Source organism: Salvelinus fontinalis, chromosome 25 (genome assembly GCF_029448725.1).
Source record: "Salvelinus fontinalis isolate EN_2023a chromosome 25, ASM2944872v1, whole genome shotgun sequence".
In the NCBI taxonomy this organism is placed as follows: Eukaryota; Metazoa; Chordata; class Actinopteri; order Salmoniformes; family Salmonidae; genus Salvelinus; species Salvelinus fontinalis.
Window position 1 is genome coordinate 14,793,703 of NC_074689.1, and position 19,976 is coordinate 14,813,678.

A 19,976-nucleotide genomic window follows, 5' to 3' on the forward strand; every position below is an offset into this window, starting at 1 on the left:
ACCAGGCAAGGAGGGCATTCATCAGAGATGCAACAAAGAGACCAAAGATAACCCTGAAGGAGCTGCAAAGCTCCACAGCGGAGATTGGAATATCTGTTCATAGGACTACTTAAAGCCGTACACTCCACAGAGCTGGGCTTTACAGAAGAGTGTCCAGAAAAAAGCCATTGCTTAAAGAAAAAAATAAGCAAACACGTTTGGTGTTCGCCAAAAGGCATGTGGGAGACTCCCCAAACATATGGAAGAAGGTACTCTGGTCAGATGAGACTAAAATTGAGCTTTTTGTCCATCAAGGAAAACGCTATGTCTGGCACAAACCCAACACCTCTCATCACAACACCATCAACACCATTTTTTTAATCGGCAGGAACTGGGAAACTGGTCAGAGTTTAAGGAATGATGGATGGCGCTAAATATAGGGAAGTTCTTGAGGGAAACCTGTTTCAGTCTTCCAGAGATTTGAGACTGGGACAGAGGTTCACCTTCCAGCAGGACAATGAGCCTAAGCATACTGATAAAGCAACACTCAAGTTGTTTAAGGGGAAACATTTAAATGTCTTGGAATGGCCTATTCAAAGCCCAGACCTCAATCCAATTTGAGAATCTGTGGTATGACTTAAAGATTGCTGTACACCAGCGGAACCCATCCAACTTGAAGGAGCTGGAGCAGTTTTGCCTTGAAGAATGGGCCAAAATCCCAGTGGCTAGATGTGCCAAGCTTATAGTGACATACCCCAAGAGACTTGCAACTGTAATTGCTGAAAAAGGTGGTTCTACAACGTATTGCCTTTGGGGAGGTGAATAGTTATGCACGCTAAAGTTTTCTGTTTTTTCGTCTTGTTTCTTGTTTGTTCCACAAGAAAAAATATTTTGCATCTTCAAATTTCCCAAAATCCTGAAATGTCCTTCCCTAACTAATTTCTGACAAGATAGAACTGCCAAAGGGGGCGGAGTTGCAATCTACTGCAGAGATAGCCTGCAGAGGTCTGTCATACTTTCCAGGTCTGTGCCCAAACAATTCAAGCTACTACTTTTAAAAATACACCTTTTCAGAAACAAGTCTCTCACCGTTGCCCTGGACACCATATGTGAATTGATCACCCGCCATCTATCTTCAGAGTTCGTACTGTTATGTGACCTAAACTGGGACATGCTTCACACCCCGGCTGTCCTACAATCTAAGCTAGATGCCCTCAATCTCACACAATTTATCAAGGAACTTAACAGGTACAACCCTAAATCCATAACCATGGGCACCATCTTAGATAGCATCCTGACCATCTTGCCCTCTAAATACACTTCTGCTGTCTTCAACCAGGATCTCAGCAATCACTGCCTCATTGCCTGCGTGTGTAATGGGTACGCAGTCAAACGACCACCCCTCGTCACTGTCAAACTCTCCATAAAACACTTCAGCGAGCAGGCCTTTCTAATTAACCTGGCCCGGTATCCTGGAAGGATATTGACCTCATCCCGTCAGTAGAGGATGCCTGGTTGCTCTTCAAAAGTGCTTTCCTCTACATATTAAATAAGCATGCCCCATTCAAAAAATGAACTAAGAACAGATATAGCCCTTGACTGCACTTGACCAGCACAAAAACATCCTGTGGCGTTCTGCATTAGCATCGAATAGCCCCCGCGATTTGCAACTTTTCAGGGAAGTCAGGAACCAATATACTCAGTCAGTTAGGAAAGCTAAGGCTAGCTTTTTCAAACAGAAATTTGCTTCCTGTAGCATTAATTTCAAAAAGTTTTGGGACACTGTAAGCCTATGCAGAATAAGAGCACCTCCTCCCAGCTGCCCACTGCACTGAGGATAGGAAACACTGTCACCACCGATAAATCTACGATAATCGATCATTTCAATAAGCATTTTTCTACGGCTGGCCATTCTTTCCACCTGGCTACCCCTACCCCTGCCAACATCTCAGCACCCCTTGCAGCAACTTGCCCCCCCCCGCCCTCGCTTCTCCTTCCCCCAAATCCAGACAGCTGATGTTCTAAAAGAGCTTCAAAATCTGGATCCCTACAAATCAGCTGGGCTAGACAATATGGACCCTCTCTTTCTAAAATGATCCGCCGAAATTGTTGCAACCCCTATTACTAGGCTATTCAACCTCTCTTTCGTATCGTCTGAGATCCACAAAGTTTGGAAAGCTGCCGCGGTTATCCCCCTCTTCAAAGGGGAAGACACTAGACCCAAACTGTTATAGACCTATATCCATCCTGCTCTGCCTTTCTAAAATCTTCGAAAGCCAAGTTAATGAACAGATCACCCACCATTTTGAATCCCACCGTAACTTCTCCACTATGCAATCTGGTTTCTGAGCTGGTCATGGGTGCACCTCAGCCACGCTCAAGGTCCTAAACGATATCATAACCGCCATCGATAAAAGACAGTACTGTGCAGCCGTCTTCATTGATCTGGCCAAGGCTTTTGACTCTGTCAATCACCACATTCTTCTCGGCAGACTCAATAGCCTTGGCTTCTCAAATGACTGCCTCGCCTGGTTCACCAACTACTTCTCAGAAAGAGTTCAGTGTGTCAAATCGGAGGGCCCGTTGCCCGGACCTCTGGCAGTCTCTATGGGGGTGCCACAGGGTTAAATTCTCGGGCCGACTCTTTTCTCTGTATGTATCAATGATGTCGCTCTTGCTGCTGGTGATTCTCTGATCCACATCCACGCAGACGTCACCATTCTGTATACATCTGGCCCTTCTTTGGACACTGTGCTTACAAACCTCCAGACAAGCTTCAATGCCATACAACAGTCCTTCCGTGGCCTCCTGCTTTTAAATGCTAGTAAAACTAAGTGCATTGTCTTCAACCGATTGCTGCCCGCACCCTCCCGCCCGACTAGCATCACTATTCTGGACGGTTCTGACCTAGAATATGTGGACAACTACAAATACCTAGGTGTCTGGTTAGACTGTAAACTCTCCTTCCAGACTCACATTAAGCATCTCCAATCCAAAATGAAATCTAGAATCGGCTTTCTATTTCGCAACAAAGCCTCCTTCACTCATGCTGCCAAACAATTCCTCGTAAAACTGACTATCCTACCGATCCTTGACTTCGGCGATGTCATTTACAAAATAGCCCCCAACATTCTACTCAGCAAACTGGATGTAGTCTATCACAGTGCCATTTGTTTTGTCACCAAAGCCCCATATACTACCCACCACTGCGACCTGTATGCTCTCGTTGGCTGGCCCTCACTACATATCCGTCACCAAACCCACTGGCTCCAGGTCATCTATAAGTCTTTGCTAGGTAAAGCCCCGCTTTAGCTCAGCTCACTGGTCACCATTGAAACACCCACCCGTAGCACGCGCTCCAGCAGGTATATTTCCGTGGTCATCCCCAAAGCCAAAACTTTCTTTGGCCGCCTTTCCTTCCAGTTCTCTGCTGCCAATGACTGGAACGAATTGCAAAAATCTCTGAAGCTGGAGTCTTATATCTCCCTCTAACTTTTAAGCATCAGCTGTCAGAGTAGCTTACCGATCACTGTACCTGTACATGGCCAATCTGTAAATAGCACACCCAACTACCTCATCCCCATATTCCCTCATCCTCATCCCCATCCCCTCATCCCTAACCCCCAAAAAATCTATTTTAATTCTTGGTTGTAAGGCAACAAAATAGGAAAAGTGCCAAGGGGGTGAATACTTTCGCAAGCCACTGTATACGCACACACATGTACACACACTCACACATACACCAGGCAGTTTTAAGGGGTTGCTTGATTGATAGTTCTAACATTTTCTGGGCTCAGACATACTGACACGTCTGCATCCTAATTGCCCGGTCATCATCATCTCTCCAAATTAGTAGAGAAACACCCAGCGATCATCATCAATTAATGCACACGTGTGCACGTCCGTGCTCCCATGCACACGCAAAAATACACTGTGTGTAGTCATTTTTTGGGGAGTATTGAAAAATGTTGCTTTCTCTTTCTCTGTGTGTGTGTGTGTGTTAGCCCTATAGAGCGGTCCCAGTTGGAGCACCATTCTATCCATAAGATGCTGAAGGTGTTCCCGTGTCTGACAGCCCACCTCTCCAAACATGAGTTACAGCAGATCAGCACCATCGCCATCATAGAGACCTGGGATAGGGCACAGATCAGTGAGTCCCACACACACACACCATATATTTCTTGCATTGTAAACTTAAACATGCTCTAGCATAGCATTGGCAATATATAATTTTGTCTTTGGAAAACTCCCTGCATTTTCCTGAATACTGCGTTGACACATAAATGCATAAGAACACAGCCTTATTTAGAGCTTTTTATCACACAAACACAGAGAGAAATACTCATCCAGGTTTTTATAAGGCCTTGATTTTGTTCTCAGGTATTCATTCTAGTCCATTCCCATGGTCTTTAACAGGAGATGCTGTCTGTCAGAGAGCTCACAGTCGGTGTTATAGCTACTGTTTGTCTTAAGAAGTACTGGAGGGCTGTGCATGCGGTGATGTTATTGATTGAGACAGCACTATTCCAGCGCTGTAGACCTCAATCATCCCAAATTCACCATCTATTATTCATGCTATTCAACAGTAATCTGAGTACATCACACGTGCTTCTAGGCTGTTCTATCTATCACATTTCACTGGCGGAGGCTGGTGGGGATAGACAAACAACAAACTCTCATCACGCATGCCTAAGCTGATACACACACACGGTTATACATTATGCATAATGTTCATGCGCACACACGCATACAAACACCCTTCAGCCTCACCCCAAAACACACCCCTTCACCCCAAGAAGTACATCGCTCCCTTCACGCCCCTGCCCACAGTGCATCTGACTGTGAACATACAGTACTGAAATGGAGTCTTTTTGCTTCCCTTCTGTGAGGCCTGACTGGTTTCACAAGAGCAGTTTTATCTGTGTCCGTTTCTTTTCATCATTCATCCCTCGTGTGTGCGCGTATACCGTGTGTGTGTGCGCCGATTTGGGCAGATTGAAACCCCTCTAGCTACTCTCTGAGATAGAACATCTACAAGTGGTGGTGAGATATGCAGCAGAGCACCGCAGGGAAATATAGAAGCTGCTTGTATATGAAACTCTGCGAGCTGGTTTGGCTTCTGAAATGACTGTCATCCATAGAGGCAGGCAGCACTATCAACGGAATGCTTAGACTCAATCCCCTCTCCTGTTATGTTTGATTTGGTGGTTGGATATTGCTTTTCTGTTACCTTTCCCAGGAGCTTGAGTCGGGAGGCTGATATTTTTGTAGATTTTGATGAGGGGAAAGAAGTACTCTATATTCTAGAGAGGGAAATGAATACTTTAAATAAATTGATCTCTGCTTATGTACACACAGTGTGTATATATATATATATATATATATAGTACCAGTCAAAAGTTTGGACACACCTACTCATTCCAGGGTTTTTCTTTATTTTTAAGCGCAAAGCAGATGGGATGGTTTATCACTGCAGAATGCTGTGGTAGCCATGCTGGTTAAGTGTGGTTAAATTTGCCTTGAATTCTAAATAAATGATCTTCTTATTGGTGTTCTTTAGTAGTGGTTTCTTTGCAGCAATTTGACCATGAAGGCCTGATTCACACAGTCTCCTCTGAACAGTTGATGTTGAGATGTCTGTTACTTGAACTCTGTGAAGCAATTATTTGGACTGCAATTTCTGAGGCTGGTAACTCTAATGAACCTATCCTCTGCAGCAGAGGTAACTCTGGGTCTTCCTTTCCTGTGGCGGTCCTCATGAGTGCCAGTTTCATCATAGTGCTTGATGGTTTTTGCGACTGCACTTGAAAAAACCTTCAAAGTTCTTGACATTTTCCGGATTGACTGGCCTTCATGTCTTAAAGTAATGATGGACTGTCATTTCTCTTGGCTTATTTGAGCTGTTCTTGCCATAATATGGACTTGGTCTTTTACCAAATAGGGCTATCTTCTGTATACCACCCCTACTTTGTCACAACACAACTGATTGGCTCAAACGCATTAAGAAGGAAAGAAGGCACACTGGTTAATTGAAATGCATTCCAGGTGACTACCTCATGAAGCTGGTTGAGAGAATGCCAAGAGTTTGCAAAGCTGTCACCAAGGCAAAGGGTGGCTACTTTGAAGAATCTCAAATATAAAATATGATGGCAAGGTTTTAATGTCTGAGACGTGTGATGTGATAAGCTATTTGAAACGTTCTGAAAAGACGAGACCGGTGCATTTGGGATAATTGTTTTGCTGTGAGAGAGATGTTTCTGTCTACTATAGTGTACTGGTCTAAAGTAGTGCACTATATAGAGAATAGGGTGCCATTTGGGATGCAGGCAGATTATGTGATGTTCCTCTATGTGATGGACAGAGGCATTTCTTAACTTTTTTTAGTTTTTATAACACTTTAACATCCCTTTCCTCCTGCAGTATTTGGACACAATGGATTCTTCCTCATCCTGAAAGGTTCAGTAGCTCCGTACACTCAAGACAGATCCAAGGAGGCTGTTGATCCAAAGGGCTCAGTGGTAAGCAACCACACCATGGCATTGCCACAATGTTACTCCGGAGTGTTAAAGATGGTATCTGCAGTAGGGAGAAACGGCGACACTGGCCGCCTCACCACCATTGTTATCGTTTTTGTTGCCGAGCTGAGGAGCATCGTGCAGCATGGTAAAAGCGGAAAGAACGGTGTTCGTCGTTTGTAGTGACTTCTCTGTTGTAATCTCGCAATCGAATGTGGCTGTTTCACCATTAAGGATTCTTTAAGCTTTAAGGTATTTTCACAGTTTTCGTTAGTTGATTGATTTGTTGGTTGATTGAGTGATTGATTGCGTGTTTCAGATAGGTGTGGGTAGCAGCTTTGGATCGTTTGAACCTCCTGCAGGTACTGAGGCAGGCATCACCATCCAGTGTACATTAACACAGGAACCCTGCGAGATCCTGAAAATCTCTCACTCAGGCTACGCCAAGCTGAAGAAGGTGAAGGAGCTATATTTATTCAAAATGAATATGCTACGTACCTGATTTATATGCATACCAGCATATGTGACTGTATTAATCAACCACAAATACAAGTTACTTATACTTCCATATGTTTCAATGTCTTTAGACATCCCCTAATGTTTTCAACTTTATTTGTACACTAAGACATGTGTCCTTGCCCACTGTCTTGAATCTGTATTGTGCTGTATGTCTCTTGTCGTAGGAGATCTTGGCCCAGAACTATGCTCTGAAGGAATCTCTGATCCAGGGTTGTCACTTCTACCTGCATTGGCCCAAGCTCTCCATCGATAGGCTGGCCAACCTCATCCAGATGAAGAACTTACCAGCCAAACACGGTACAGTTCAGTAATAAACTCCCCTCAGTCAGCCAATCACGGTAAACCCATTTCTGTCACCCAATTATGGTACAGTAATACCCTCAGTGAGCCAATCACGCTAATACTCACCTCACAGTCAGCCGATCATGGTAATACTGTACTACTACCTTATTCGAATCATGGTAGTACATGGTAATTCCATAGTGCATGGGAGTTAGGCTGTGTGTTCCTGTAATGAATAAAATATGTTCTCTTTTCCACACATTTATCTCTGTATGAGTTAAATTAAATCCCTTTGTTGTTTTTTATCTGGGAAAATATGATACATCATGTATGAAATAAGTCTTTGTAATGTGTGGCAGTTTTTTTATTACATCTTTATTTGTCAGTAATTAGGGACAGATGCTGTGTGCTTCATTGAAAACAAGACAGACTTAGACCTAGACGCAGATGGTTGCATATGAAACAGAGGTTACTATCGTATACCACTAGATCTTAACAACTTCAATACATTGTCAAAGCGACATGAACGGCTTATGCATTAACTTCCCCGCCCTAGTTTGTGCCGTCTGCCAAGCAAACAAACACAAACAAGGCGACAGTAAACATGTCGTCCCCCACGAATGATACAGCGCCCCCCTTCGGCCAATCAGTGTAATTTGTGTAAATGGCGGCTCTCTCGTGTAGGACTAACGTATCAACAGTTGATTGACTGGCTCAAGAGGGCGCTACAGTAATATAATTTTGTAAATGCCGGATCACTATGGCAAGACGCATCATTCACCAATTTCAGTCAAACAGATCAAGAGATATAAATAATTGCCCGTTATAGCACCACCGGGTGGTCAATATTAATATTCTTGCACATGTTGAGTGATGATAGTGTTTGCAATATGTGTGCCACATTTTGTTACAATACGAATATCCTTGACTAATTTCTATTTATTAATGTGCTAGAGCACGCCTGCTTGAATATTTATTCGTCAATATCGGCCAAATTGTTTAAGGTAGTAGTCTGGAAAAAAATTGCATTGAGATACCTTTGTCCATAGATGTCACGTATGAAGTTTCTTGCAGATTGGTCATTCGGGGCCAGAAAAGTAGCGTTTTGCCCAAGATTTTAAATGGAAGAAAATCAATCATGGCGGACCTTATGGGTCCTTGAGGGAAATGTGTTCTTTGTAAGAAGAGGGACCTATGTACCAAATTTCATGACTAGGTCAAATGGGGTGAGGGGCGTGACCTTTTAAAGTTTGCTTTTTCAATCTCCTGTTATAGCGCCACCATCTGGCCAATCAGTAAATGCCAGATCTCTATGACAAGATGCATCATTCACCCAAGTTTAGTCAAAATCGGGCTAGTGCTGTCTGATATTGCGTGACTAACGTACTAATGGACAGAGACAGATGCATAGTCCCCGCCCCAATTTAATTTGGTGGGACAACAAATTAGATCCATCCTCTACTTCTGCCTCTCTCTCTGTCTTTCTCTCTTCTTTCTCTCTAGCCTCTACCTATTCCATCTTTAGATGTGGTCGAGGCGACAGGAGAGCATATGGCGAACGTTGAATGGAGACGTTACCCAGTGCAGCTAAAGGCACCGTACCAAATGTTTTATATCAAACACTTAACTCAGAACCTTGTCTTTTCCACTACTTGTAGTGCATGTCATTATCACTGATCCCCTCCCTCTTCTCTCACCTTTCTTCTTGTCTTTTATGGAGAGAGAGAGCCAGGGCCTTCCTACAGCTCCCTCCATCCCCATTTTCCTCTTCATCCCCTTCATCTGAATGCAATGATACATTCCCTTTATCAGAGGGAGAGTGAAAGGGAAAAAATGGTGGATACGTGTAGTGTGCATACGTGTATACGTGTAGCCGCTAGTGATTGGATATGTTGGTTGGAGGGTAAGGGTGGGGTATAGGATAGTATCATACTGTCAAACGATAGGATCTCATTGCAGGCTGGAATAAGCCGAGCGAGTGGTGTGTGCTGTGTGTGCCGTTCGTTGATTGCTGTAGGGCCGATCTCTAGCTCTATTTGCCTAGTGGGGAAGCTGAAGCTAGCCAACCGGCTGAATCTGGCTGGATCTGGGTTTATGTATCCTGGATAGATGAACGGTCTGCCTGGAGGGCAGGACTCCTGTCCTGAGGTTTGTACAGATGAATGACTTGTTTACATGCTGCTGCCTATCATCAGAGGCCTAGTCTGCCTCCCAAATGGCACCTTATTACCTATTTAGTGCACTACTACCCATAGGGCTTTGGTCAAAGGTGGTGCACTATATAGGGAATAGGGTGTCATTTGTAATTCAACCCTATAACACATAATCCCCATTTGTCTCTCTGTACTTTGGCCTGTGACATGGAGAGGATACCTTAACCATCTGGCTTACCTGCCTGCCATGTTAACCTATACGGACGCCTAAGACTGTCTCTCGATCCCCAACAGGCTACTTGATCACCTTGATTGGCTCCATGTTGATGCTTCAGTGGCTTTGAGAGGGATAGTGTTTCATGTAAAGGTTTGTGAGAGCAGAATGAATGTTATCTGCTGATGCCACCATAGAGACGTTCAACTACTGTCTGAACAGACAATTACTCTGGAGGTTAGGCCTGGCCATGACATTTGGGGCCATCTCAATTTGGGGCAAGTCAGTGGAGAAAGGCAGTGTAACAGAAGGCTATTACCTCACCACTGCAGTGGGACTCTTCATCTCAGAGGGGTGTGTGTCTAACTCTGGTGTTAACACTTCATGTCACCACAGGCACAACTGTCCTACAGTAGCTGCTTCAAGTTTCCACATACTGATCCTTTGTCTATATGAGATGACCTCAGTCACAGTGAATGTGTTGGACAGGCTGGCTGGCCGGCTGACTGACTGACTGGCCGACTGGCTGGCTGGTTGCTTTAACTGCGCCAACAGCTCTCCAGGCTGGCTCTGGTCCATCCAGTACCCTTTTTACATTACTATGCGTTTCACATTGTCCTTTCCAACATGGTTCAAGCAACTAAGGAACTGTAATGTAACCAAGCCAGGTTCGGCTTGGCTCGGTAGTGTAAAAAGGGTACATTCGTTTCCCTTCTGGCTCCAGCACAACAGAAACAGCAGTCTGCCTGGAGACCAAGGCGTTTTCCCACGCGAGGCTTTTTCAGAACGTCCGATAGACAAGACTGTCTGTATGGGAATACTGTGTCCCCATCCCAGACGGTCATGCTTGTCCAAGAGCTCTCCTCTGGAATGTAGTCCTCTTACACACGCGGGCGCGTACAAACACACACACTGCACATAGTCTGGCAGATTGTTTTACATTGATTGTTCACGGGGATCAAACATCCAGCCGGTATCTTAATCCAAGCAAGAGATGGATTACATTACGCTTTGTGTGTAAAGTGGCTGATGGATATTTTCATAGTGGTGCATGGCATGAATGAAACACATGTTTTCGGGGTATTGTAAAGAGTTGAGTGATTCACCATGCCTTTAGCTTAGTCTTACAGACTCGCATACGTCTTCAGCGAGGTATCCTGTTACACTTAATTGAATATGACCGCTCTGCCTTATGACGTACGTCGAATGCCTCCGAGGCCGACAGGTAGAGTAGTGGTTGATCACAAGCAGATAAGTATGCTTTTCCCCTTCCTGGAATCTGGTGAGGCCAAGACAATTTCGACGTATACTGGTAATAGAAAATAAAACGTTTCATTTAGAAAATATCCCTTTCCTTCCGTTGTAGGCATTTCCTCTTCTTAATAATTCTCAGCTGTCATCTTTGTGCCCTTTTCACCCCTTCTTCAACCACCTCACCCTCCTCCCATTCTCCAAACTGTGGCAAGGCTCTACTATCCATCATTGGTTGATTATTGTTTCAGAGAGCTCATTACTGTAGACGAGGGCCTCAAACAGACTAATAACTGACTATTAGGGCCCTATTAGAGTGGCTAATTCAACCCCTATTTGGATTTCCTCCCTCCGTCCCTATATACAGTGAATGAGGTCTACCACAGTGTTTGGACAAAACTCCCTTCCGAATCTTTCTCTGTCTGGCGCATGAATGCACATGCACACACAGAGGAGAGGAGAGAGGGTTTGGCTGTCCCCCATCACACCAGTAAAAACACTGGCATTAACTACCCATTAGTTCTGTGACAATCAAAAGTCTGTCAGGCAGCAACTTAAACGTTAAGGGGAGAGGACAGTGAGGCTAGAGACGATATGGCTTGTCAGTCAAGAGGTACTATCAGCTCCAGGAAAGATTATGGACTGCACGCTTGTTGTTTTGATTTCACGGTAGATGCTGTATGCTTGGAGATATAGTAAGCACAACCAATGCACTCTGATGTATGGGAAAATCACACCAAAGACAACCTCACACTAACCCTGCCATCTAGCAGTTTATCCTAAATACCCTGCACATTGCCTATTTTTCATTTTCTATGTGAAAAATGATAACAATACAGACATGGCCACTAAATTAACCTGATCGCCAGGGGAAAACAGCCCTCTCACTTAATATGTGACGGCAGTTTGAGTGAACCTTGGCCCCAGCCTGTTCTGGAGAGAACATTGACTATGACTGTGTTAGAAATTACAGCCTGTTCCCTATAAAGTGCACTATTTTTGACCAGAGCCCTATGCGTCCTGGTCAAAAGTAGTGCACTAGGGTATAGTGTGATATTTGGAATGCAGACTTTGACAGAGAGTTGGAGCAGACAGACACAGTCCAGGGGATCCTACTGGGTAATTTCCCAGGTGAGGCCCTGTTAACTGTTTGATTATTCTGGGGCCTGAGTGAGTGAGAAAGGTCAAAGGGGATCTTGAGGTTCTGAGGTCTTAAATAAAAGCTGCCAAGCGTTTCATTGGAATAGGCCGGGATGAAATTAGGCCCGAGAATGACACACACACACACACACACACCATGGCTCCCCCGGTACTGGGGAGCACACATAACAAATGGGCCCCGTTTGTCCAACTTTCCCCTACATAGAGATAGCATTTAAAAACACCTGTCAGCGCTAATATACCGTGTTTCTCCTAGCCGTTAAAGGCTAGAGGGCCGTGAATCAATATAATGCTCACCTCCCAATGCACACAAACCAAAGATTTGTCACATGAAAAAATAATCCTCCAGCACAGACTTGCTAAAACAAGAGGACTTCTTCTGTCATTTACAGTGTAGCCTACTTTTTTTTCACAATACTTTTGGTAGATTTTGTCGGTTGTGATGCATTAGTCAAAGAAGCGGTGGATTGGGTGTTGCTGTGGGGGTTAGTAGGATGTGTGTGTGTGTGTTTGTCTGTGTGTGTGCGCGCAGTAACCCAAGAGTGTTCGAGGCGATGAATAGACACATAGAGTACAGCTTCAAGTAAGGTTAAGAGGGAGATGTGTGTCTCTTTGTTAACTACAGCTGGTGAGCGATCTCTAATGCTAAGGAAGTCTCAAGGTTTTACTCGCCTGAGTTAGAATACCTCATGATAAGCTGCAGACCATACGTAGATGTCTGTTTACTTGAGCGAGCTAAGGCCGCACTCAAAGAGCTGTATAGGGCCATAAGCAACAAAGAAAATGCCCATCCAGAGGTGGCACTCCTAGTGGCCGGTGATTTTAATACAGGGAAACTGAATTCTGTCTTACCTCATTTTTACCAGCATGTCTCCTGTGCAACTAGAGGCGACAAAACTCTAGATCACCTCTACTCCACACAGAGAGACATACAAAACTCTAGATCACCTCTACTCCACACACAGAGACACATACAAAACTCTAGATCACCTCTACTCCACACACAGAGACACATGCAAAACTCTAGATCACCTCTACTCCACACAGAGAGACACATACAAAACTCTAAATCACCTCTACTCCACACACAGAGACACATACAAAACTCTAGATCACCTCTACTCCACACAGAGAGACATACAAAACTCTAGATCACCTTTACTCCACACACAGAGACACATACAAAACTCTAAATCACCTCTACTCCACACACAGAGACACATACAAAACTCTAGATCACCTTTACTCCACACACAGAGACACATACAAAACTCTAGATCACCTTTACTCCACACACAGAGACACATACACAACTCTAGATCACCTTTACTCCACACACAGAAACACATACAAAACTCTAAATCACCTCTACTCCACACACAGAGACACATACAAAACTCTAGATCACCTCTACTCCACACACAGAGACACATAAACTCTAGATCACCTCTACTCCACACACAGAGACACATACAAAACTCTAAATCACCTCTACTCCACATACAAAACTCAGCCCAGTGCTGGTTATTCCACCTCACCGCACCGGCCGGGCTAAGGGGAGTATTCAACCAGGTAAGGTTGGGCAGGCTCGGTGCTCAAGAGCTCCAGTACGCCTCACGGTCCGGTGTATCCGGTGCCACCTCCCCACCCCGGCCCAGTACCACCAGTGCCAATATCACGCACCAGGCTTCCTGTGCGTATTCAGAGCCCTGTTCCTCCTCCACGCACTCGCCCTGAGGTGCGTGTCTCCAGCCCGGTACCTCCAGTTCCGGCACCACGCACCAAGCCTCCTGTGCGTCTTCAGAACCCTGTATGCTCTGTTGCTGCTCCCCGCACTAGCCTTGAGGTGCGTGTCCTTAGCCCGGTACCACCAGTTCCGGCACCACGCACCAGGCCTACTGTGTGCCTCAGCAGGCCAGAGTCTGCCGTCTGCCCTGAGCTGCCTGTCTGCCGAGCGCCGTCTGAGCTGCCCGTCTGCCCAGCGCCATCTGAGCTGCCCGTCTGCTCAGCGTCATCTGAGCTGCCCGTCTGCCCAGCGCCATCTGAGCCGCCCGTCTGTCCAGCGCCATCTGAGCTGCCCGTCTGTCCTGAGCCGCTAGAGCCGTCCGTCAGTCAGGAGCCGCCAGAGCCGCCCGCCAGTCAGGAGCCGCCCGCCAGTCAGGAGCCGCCCGCCAGTCAGGAGCCGCCCGCCAGTCAGGAGCCGCCCGCCAGTCAGGAGCCACCCGCCAGTCAGGAGCTGCCAGAGCCGCCCGCCAGTCAGGAGCTGCCAGAGCCGCCCGCCAGTCAGGAGCTGACAGAGCCGCCCGCCAGTCAGGAGCTGACAGAGCCGCCCGCCAGTCAGGAGCTGACAGAGCCGCCCGCCAGTCAGGAGCTGACAGAGCCGCCCGCCTGTCAGGAGCTGACAGAGCCGCCCGCCTGTCAGGAGCTGACAGAGCCGCCCGCCTGTCAGGAGCTGACAGAGCCGCCCGCCTGTCAGGAGCTGCCAGAGCCGCCCGCCTGTCAGGAGCTGCCAGAGCCGCCCGCCTGTCAGGAGCTGCCAGAGCCGCCCGCCTGTCAGGAGCTGCCAGAGCCGCCCGCCTGTCAGGAGCTGCCAGAGCCGCCCGCCTGTCAGGAGCTGCCAGAGCCGCCCGCCTGTCAGGAGCTGCCAGAGCCGCCCGCCTGTCAGGAGCTGCCAGAGCCGCCCGCCTGTCAGGAGCTGCCAGAGCCGCCCGCCTGTCAGGAGCTGCCAGAGCCGCCCGCCTGTCAGGAGCTGCCAGAGCCGCCCGCCAGTCAGGAGCTGCTAGAGCCGCCCGCCAGTCATGAGCCGCCCTCCAGTCATGAGCCGCCCTCCAGTCATGAGCCGCCCTCCAGTCATGAGCCGCCCTCCAGTCATGAGCCGCCCTCCAGTCATGAGCCGCCATTCAGTCCGGAGCCGCCATTCGGTCCGGAGCTGCCATTCGGTCCGGAGCTACCTCTCGGTCCGGAGCTACCTCTCGATCCTGAGATACCCCTCGGTCATGAGATACCCCTCGGTCATGAGATACCCCTCGGTCATGAGCTACCTCTCGGTCAAGAGCTGCCCTTCAGCCCGGAGCTGTCCCTCAGTCCGAAGGAGTTTCCTCAGTCATGAGGCGCCGCTCAGTCCAGAGGCACTCCTCAGTCCATTGGGGACTTTTGTTAGGGTTCCTAGGCCAAGGTCGGCGGCGAGAGTCGCCACTCAAAGAACGCTAAGGAGGTGGACAAAGACAATGGTGGAGTGGGGTCCACGTCCAGCGCCAGAGCCGCCACCGAGGACAGAGGCCCACCCAGACCCTCCCCTATAGGTTTAGGTTGTGCGGTCAGAGTCCGCACCTTCGGGGGGGGGGGGGGGGGGGGTACTGTCACGTTATGACCATAGTTCTTTTGTGTTTTCTTTGTTTTAGTGGTGGTCAGGACGTGAGCTGGGTGGGCATTCTATGTTGTGTGTCTAGTTTGTCCATTTCTATGTATGGCCTGATATGGTTCTCAATCAGAGGCAGGTGTTAGTCATTGTCTCTGATTGGGAACCATATTTAGGTAGCTTGTTTTGTGTTGGGGTTTGTGGGTGGTTGTCTTCAGTCTTAGTGTTCATTGCACCAGATAGGACTGTTTCGGTTTTGCCACATTTGTTATTTTGTATTTGTAGTGTTCACGTTTATCGTCTGTTATTAAAACATGTTGAACACTAACTACGCTGCGTATTGGTCCGATCCCTGCTACACCTCCTCTTCAGACGAAGAGGAGGAATGCTGCCGTTACAATAATTCCATGTGTATAACTTGTATTATCATCTGTATTTATGAGTATTTCTGTTGAAACGATGTGGCTATGCAAAGTCACTTGATATTTTTGCCACTAGTGAATCTAGTCGCCTCAATGTAAACTCAGATTTTTTTATATAAATATGAATTTTATCAAACAAAACATGCATGTATTGTGTAACATGAAGTCCTATGCGTGTCATCTGATGAAAATAATCGAAGGTTAGTGATTAATTTTATCTCTATTCTGGTTTTTGTGAAGCTATCTTTAGCTGGAAAAAATGGCTGTGATTATTGTGGTTTTGTGGTGACCTAACATAATTGTTTGTAGTGCTTTCGCTGAAAAGCCTATTTGAAATCAGACACTTTGGTGGGATTAACAACAAGATTACCTTTAAAATGATATAAGACACATGAATGTCTGAGGAATTGTAATTATGAGATTTCTGTTTTTTGAATTTGGCGCCCTGCACTTCGACTGGCTGTTGTCATATCGATCCCGTTAACGGGACTGCAGCCATAAGAATTAAAGGCACAGTCAACTTCGTATAAACTTCTGACCCACTGTGATACAGTGAAATATAAGTGAAATAATCGGTCTGTAAACAATTGTTGGGAAAATGACTTGTGTCATGCACAAAGTAGATGTCCTTACCGACTTGCCAAAACTATAGTTTGTTAACAAGAAATTTGTGGAGTGGCTGAAAAATGAGTTTTAATGACTCCAACCTAAGTTTATGTAATCTTCTGACTTCAACTGTATAAGAAATCCCGATACGAACACCGACAAGCCATCAAACAATCAATACAGAACTAAGATCAAATCCTACTAAGTTGGTTCTGACACTCGTTGGATGTGGCAGGGCTTGCAAACTATCATTGATTACAAAGAGAAACCCAGCCACGAGCTTCCTAGTGACACGAGCCTACCAGACGGGCTAAATGCCTTCTATTCTTGCTTCGAGGCAAGCGACACTGAACCATGCATGAGAGCACCAGCTGTTCCGGACGACTGTGAGATCTCCGTACCCAATGTGGGTAAGACCTTTAAACAGGTTAACATTCACAAGGCCGCAAGGCAGATTACCAGGACTAGCTGCATAGTGTCTTCATTGACATTTTCAACCTCTCCCTGATTGTCTGCAATACCTACATGTTTCTAGCAGACTGCAACAGTCCTTGTGCCCAAGAATGCCAAGGTAACATTTTTTTATTTAACCATTATTTTAGCAGGTAAATTGACTGAGAATACATTCTCATTTACAGCAGCAACCTGGGGAATAGTTACAAAGGAGAGAAGGGGGATGAATATCGCCCCGTAGCACTGCTTTGAAAGGCTGGTCATGGCTTACATCAACCCCATCATCCCAGACACCCTGGACCCACCCAAATTCGCATACTGCCCCAACAGATCCCCCACAGATGATGCAATCTCTCTTGCACTCCACACTACCCTCTCCCACCTGGACAAAAGGAACACCTTTTTGAGAAAGCTGTTCATTGACTACAGCTCAGCGTTCAACATCATAGTGTCTTCCAAGCTCATCACTAAGCTCAGGACCCCGGGACTGAACACCTCCCTCTGCAACTGGATCCTGAATTTCCTGACGGGCCGACCCCAGGTAATGAGGGTAAGCAACAACACATTCGCCACACTTACCCTCAACACGGAGGCCCCTCAGGGATGCGTGCTTAGTCCCCTCCTGTATTCCTGTTCACCCAAGACTGCATGGCCACAAACAACTCCACAGCCATCATTAAGTTTGCTAACGACGCAACAGTGGTTGGCCTGATCACCGACGATGTTGAGACCGCCTATATGGAGGAAGTCAGTGACCTGGCAGTGTGGTGCCAGGACAACAACCTCTCCCTCAACATCAGCAAGACAAAGGAGCTGATCGTGGACTACAGGAAATGGAGGGCAGAGCACGCCCCCATCCACATCACTAATGAATTATCACGCTTCACACACACTAACACAGTCGTGAAAAGGTACAACAATACCTCTTCTCCCTCGGGAGGCTGGGAGAGAATCTTGACTGTGTTAGTGTGCACCATTGAGAGCATCTTGACTGGCTGCATTACTTCTTGGTATTGCAACTGCTTGGCATCTGACCGCACAGCACCACACAGGGTGCCGTGGAGGAGCTGATCGGAATGGCCGATTTAATTACGGCCGATTTCAAGTTTTCATAACAATCGGTACCGGCATTTTTTGACACTGATTATGGCCGATTTACATTGCACTCCACGAGGAGACTGCGTGGCAGGCTGACTACCTGTTATGTGAGTGCAGCAAGGAGCTAAGGTAAGGTGCTAGCTAGCGTTAAACTTGTCTTATATAAAACAATCAATCTTAACATAATCACTAGTTAACTACACATGGTTGATGATATTACTAGATTATCTAGCTTGTCCTGTGTTGCATATAATCGATGCGGTGCCTGTTAATTTTTCATTGAATCACAGCCTACTTCGCCAAACGGGTGATTTAACTTCCTATGGCTGCATCCCGCTAACGGGATCGATATGACAACAGCCAGTGAATGTGCAGGGCGCCAAATTCAAACAACAGAAATCTCATAATTAAAATTCCTCAAACATACATGTGTCTTATATCATTTTAAAGGTAATCTTGTTGTTAATCCCACCAAAGTGTCCGATTTCAAATATGCTTTTCAGCGAAAGCACTACAAACGATTATGTTAGGTCACCACCAAACCACAATAAGCACAGCCATTTTTCCAGCGAAATATAGCAGTCACAAAAAGCAGAAATAGAGATACAATTAATCACTAACCTTTGATGATCTTCATCAGATGACACTCATAGGACTTCATGTAACACAATACATGCATGTTTTGTTTGATAAAGTTCATATTTATATCAAAAAATCTTAGTTTACATTGGCGCGTTACATTCACTAGTTGCAAAAACATCAGGTGATTTTGCATAGCCACATCGTTTCAACAGAAATACTCATCATAAATGTAGATGATAATACAAGTTATACACATGGAATTATAGATATACCCCTCCTTAATGCAACCGCTGTGTCAGATTTCAAAAAATAATTACGGAAAAAGCAAACCATGCAATAATTTCAGATGGAGCTCAGAACAATAGCCAAATTAGCCACCATGTTGGACTCAACAGAAACCAGAAAATACATGAGAAATGTTTCCTTACCTTTGATGAACTTTGATGCAGTCCTAGGAATCCCAGGTCCACAATAAATGCTTGATTTATTCGATAATGTCCGTTATTTATGTCCAATTAGCTACTTTGGTTAGCGCGTTTGGTAAACAATTCCAAAGTCACAAAGCGCGTCCACTATAACGTGACGAAATGTCCAAAAGTTCCATAACAGTCAGTAGAAACATGTCAAACGATGTATTGAATCAATCTTAAGAATGTTGTTAACATACATCTTGAATAACGTTCCAACCGGAGAATTACATTGACTTCAGTTGAGATATGGAATGGAGCTGCCTATCACGTGAACGCGCGTGTTCAATGCGTGGTCACCTCATGGCAGTGATTACTCATTCCTGTCTCCTTCGGCTCCCCTTCACATTAGAGTCATCAGACAAAGTTCTATTGATTGTTGAAAACTCATCCATATCTCGCTGTAATTTCATTGGGAGCTTGGTTGAAAATCTAGCAGCCTCAGAAAAAATCCAAACAGGAAGTGGAACTTCTCAGGTTTTTTCCTGCCATATGAGTTCTGTTATACTCACAGACATAATTCAAACAGTTTTAGAAACTTCAGAGTGTTTTCTATCCAATACTACTAATAATATGCATATATTAGCAACTATGACTGAGGAGCAGGCCGTTTACTCTGGGCACCTCTGTGCACCTTTCATCCAAGCTACTCAATACTGCCCCTGCAGCCATAAGAAGTTAACAAGCGCATTCGGGAAAAAAAGCACTGTCGTTGCACCAATGTGTACCTAACCATGAACATCAATGCCTTTCTTACAATCAATACACAAGTATATATTTTTAAACCTGCTTATTTAGTTAATATTGCCTGCTAACATGAATTTCTTTTAACTAGGGAAATTGTGTCACTTCTCTTGCGTTCTGTGCAAGCAGAGTCAGGGTATATACAGTAGTTTGGGCCACCTGGCTCGTTGCG

General features: G+C 45.8%; 1 protein-coding gene across 2 annotated transcripts in view; it reads left to right on the forward strand.

The window, feature by feature from the left end:
• cnbd1 (cyclic nucleotide binding domain containing 1) overlaps positions 1-19,976 on the forward strand; it is a 67,178-nt gene that overhangs the window by 35,347 nt on the left and 11,855 nt on the right. For both annotated transcript variants that reach the window (XM_055881354.1, XM_055881353.1), the window contains 4 exons: positions 3,984-4,129; positions 6,400-6,497; positions 6,814-6,951; positions 7,178-7,310. In XM_055881354.1, coding sequence (XP_055737329.1) covers positions 3,984-4,129; positions 6,400-6,497; positions 6,814-6,951; positions 7,178-7,310 — 515 coding nt within the window. The remainder of the gene's footprint in view (positions 1-3,983; positions 4,130-6,399; positions 6,498-6,813; positions 6,952-7,177; positions 7,311-19,976) is intronic.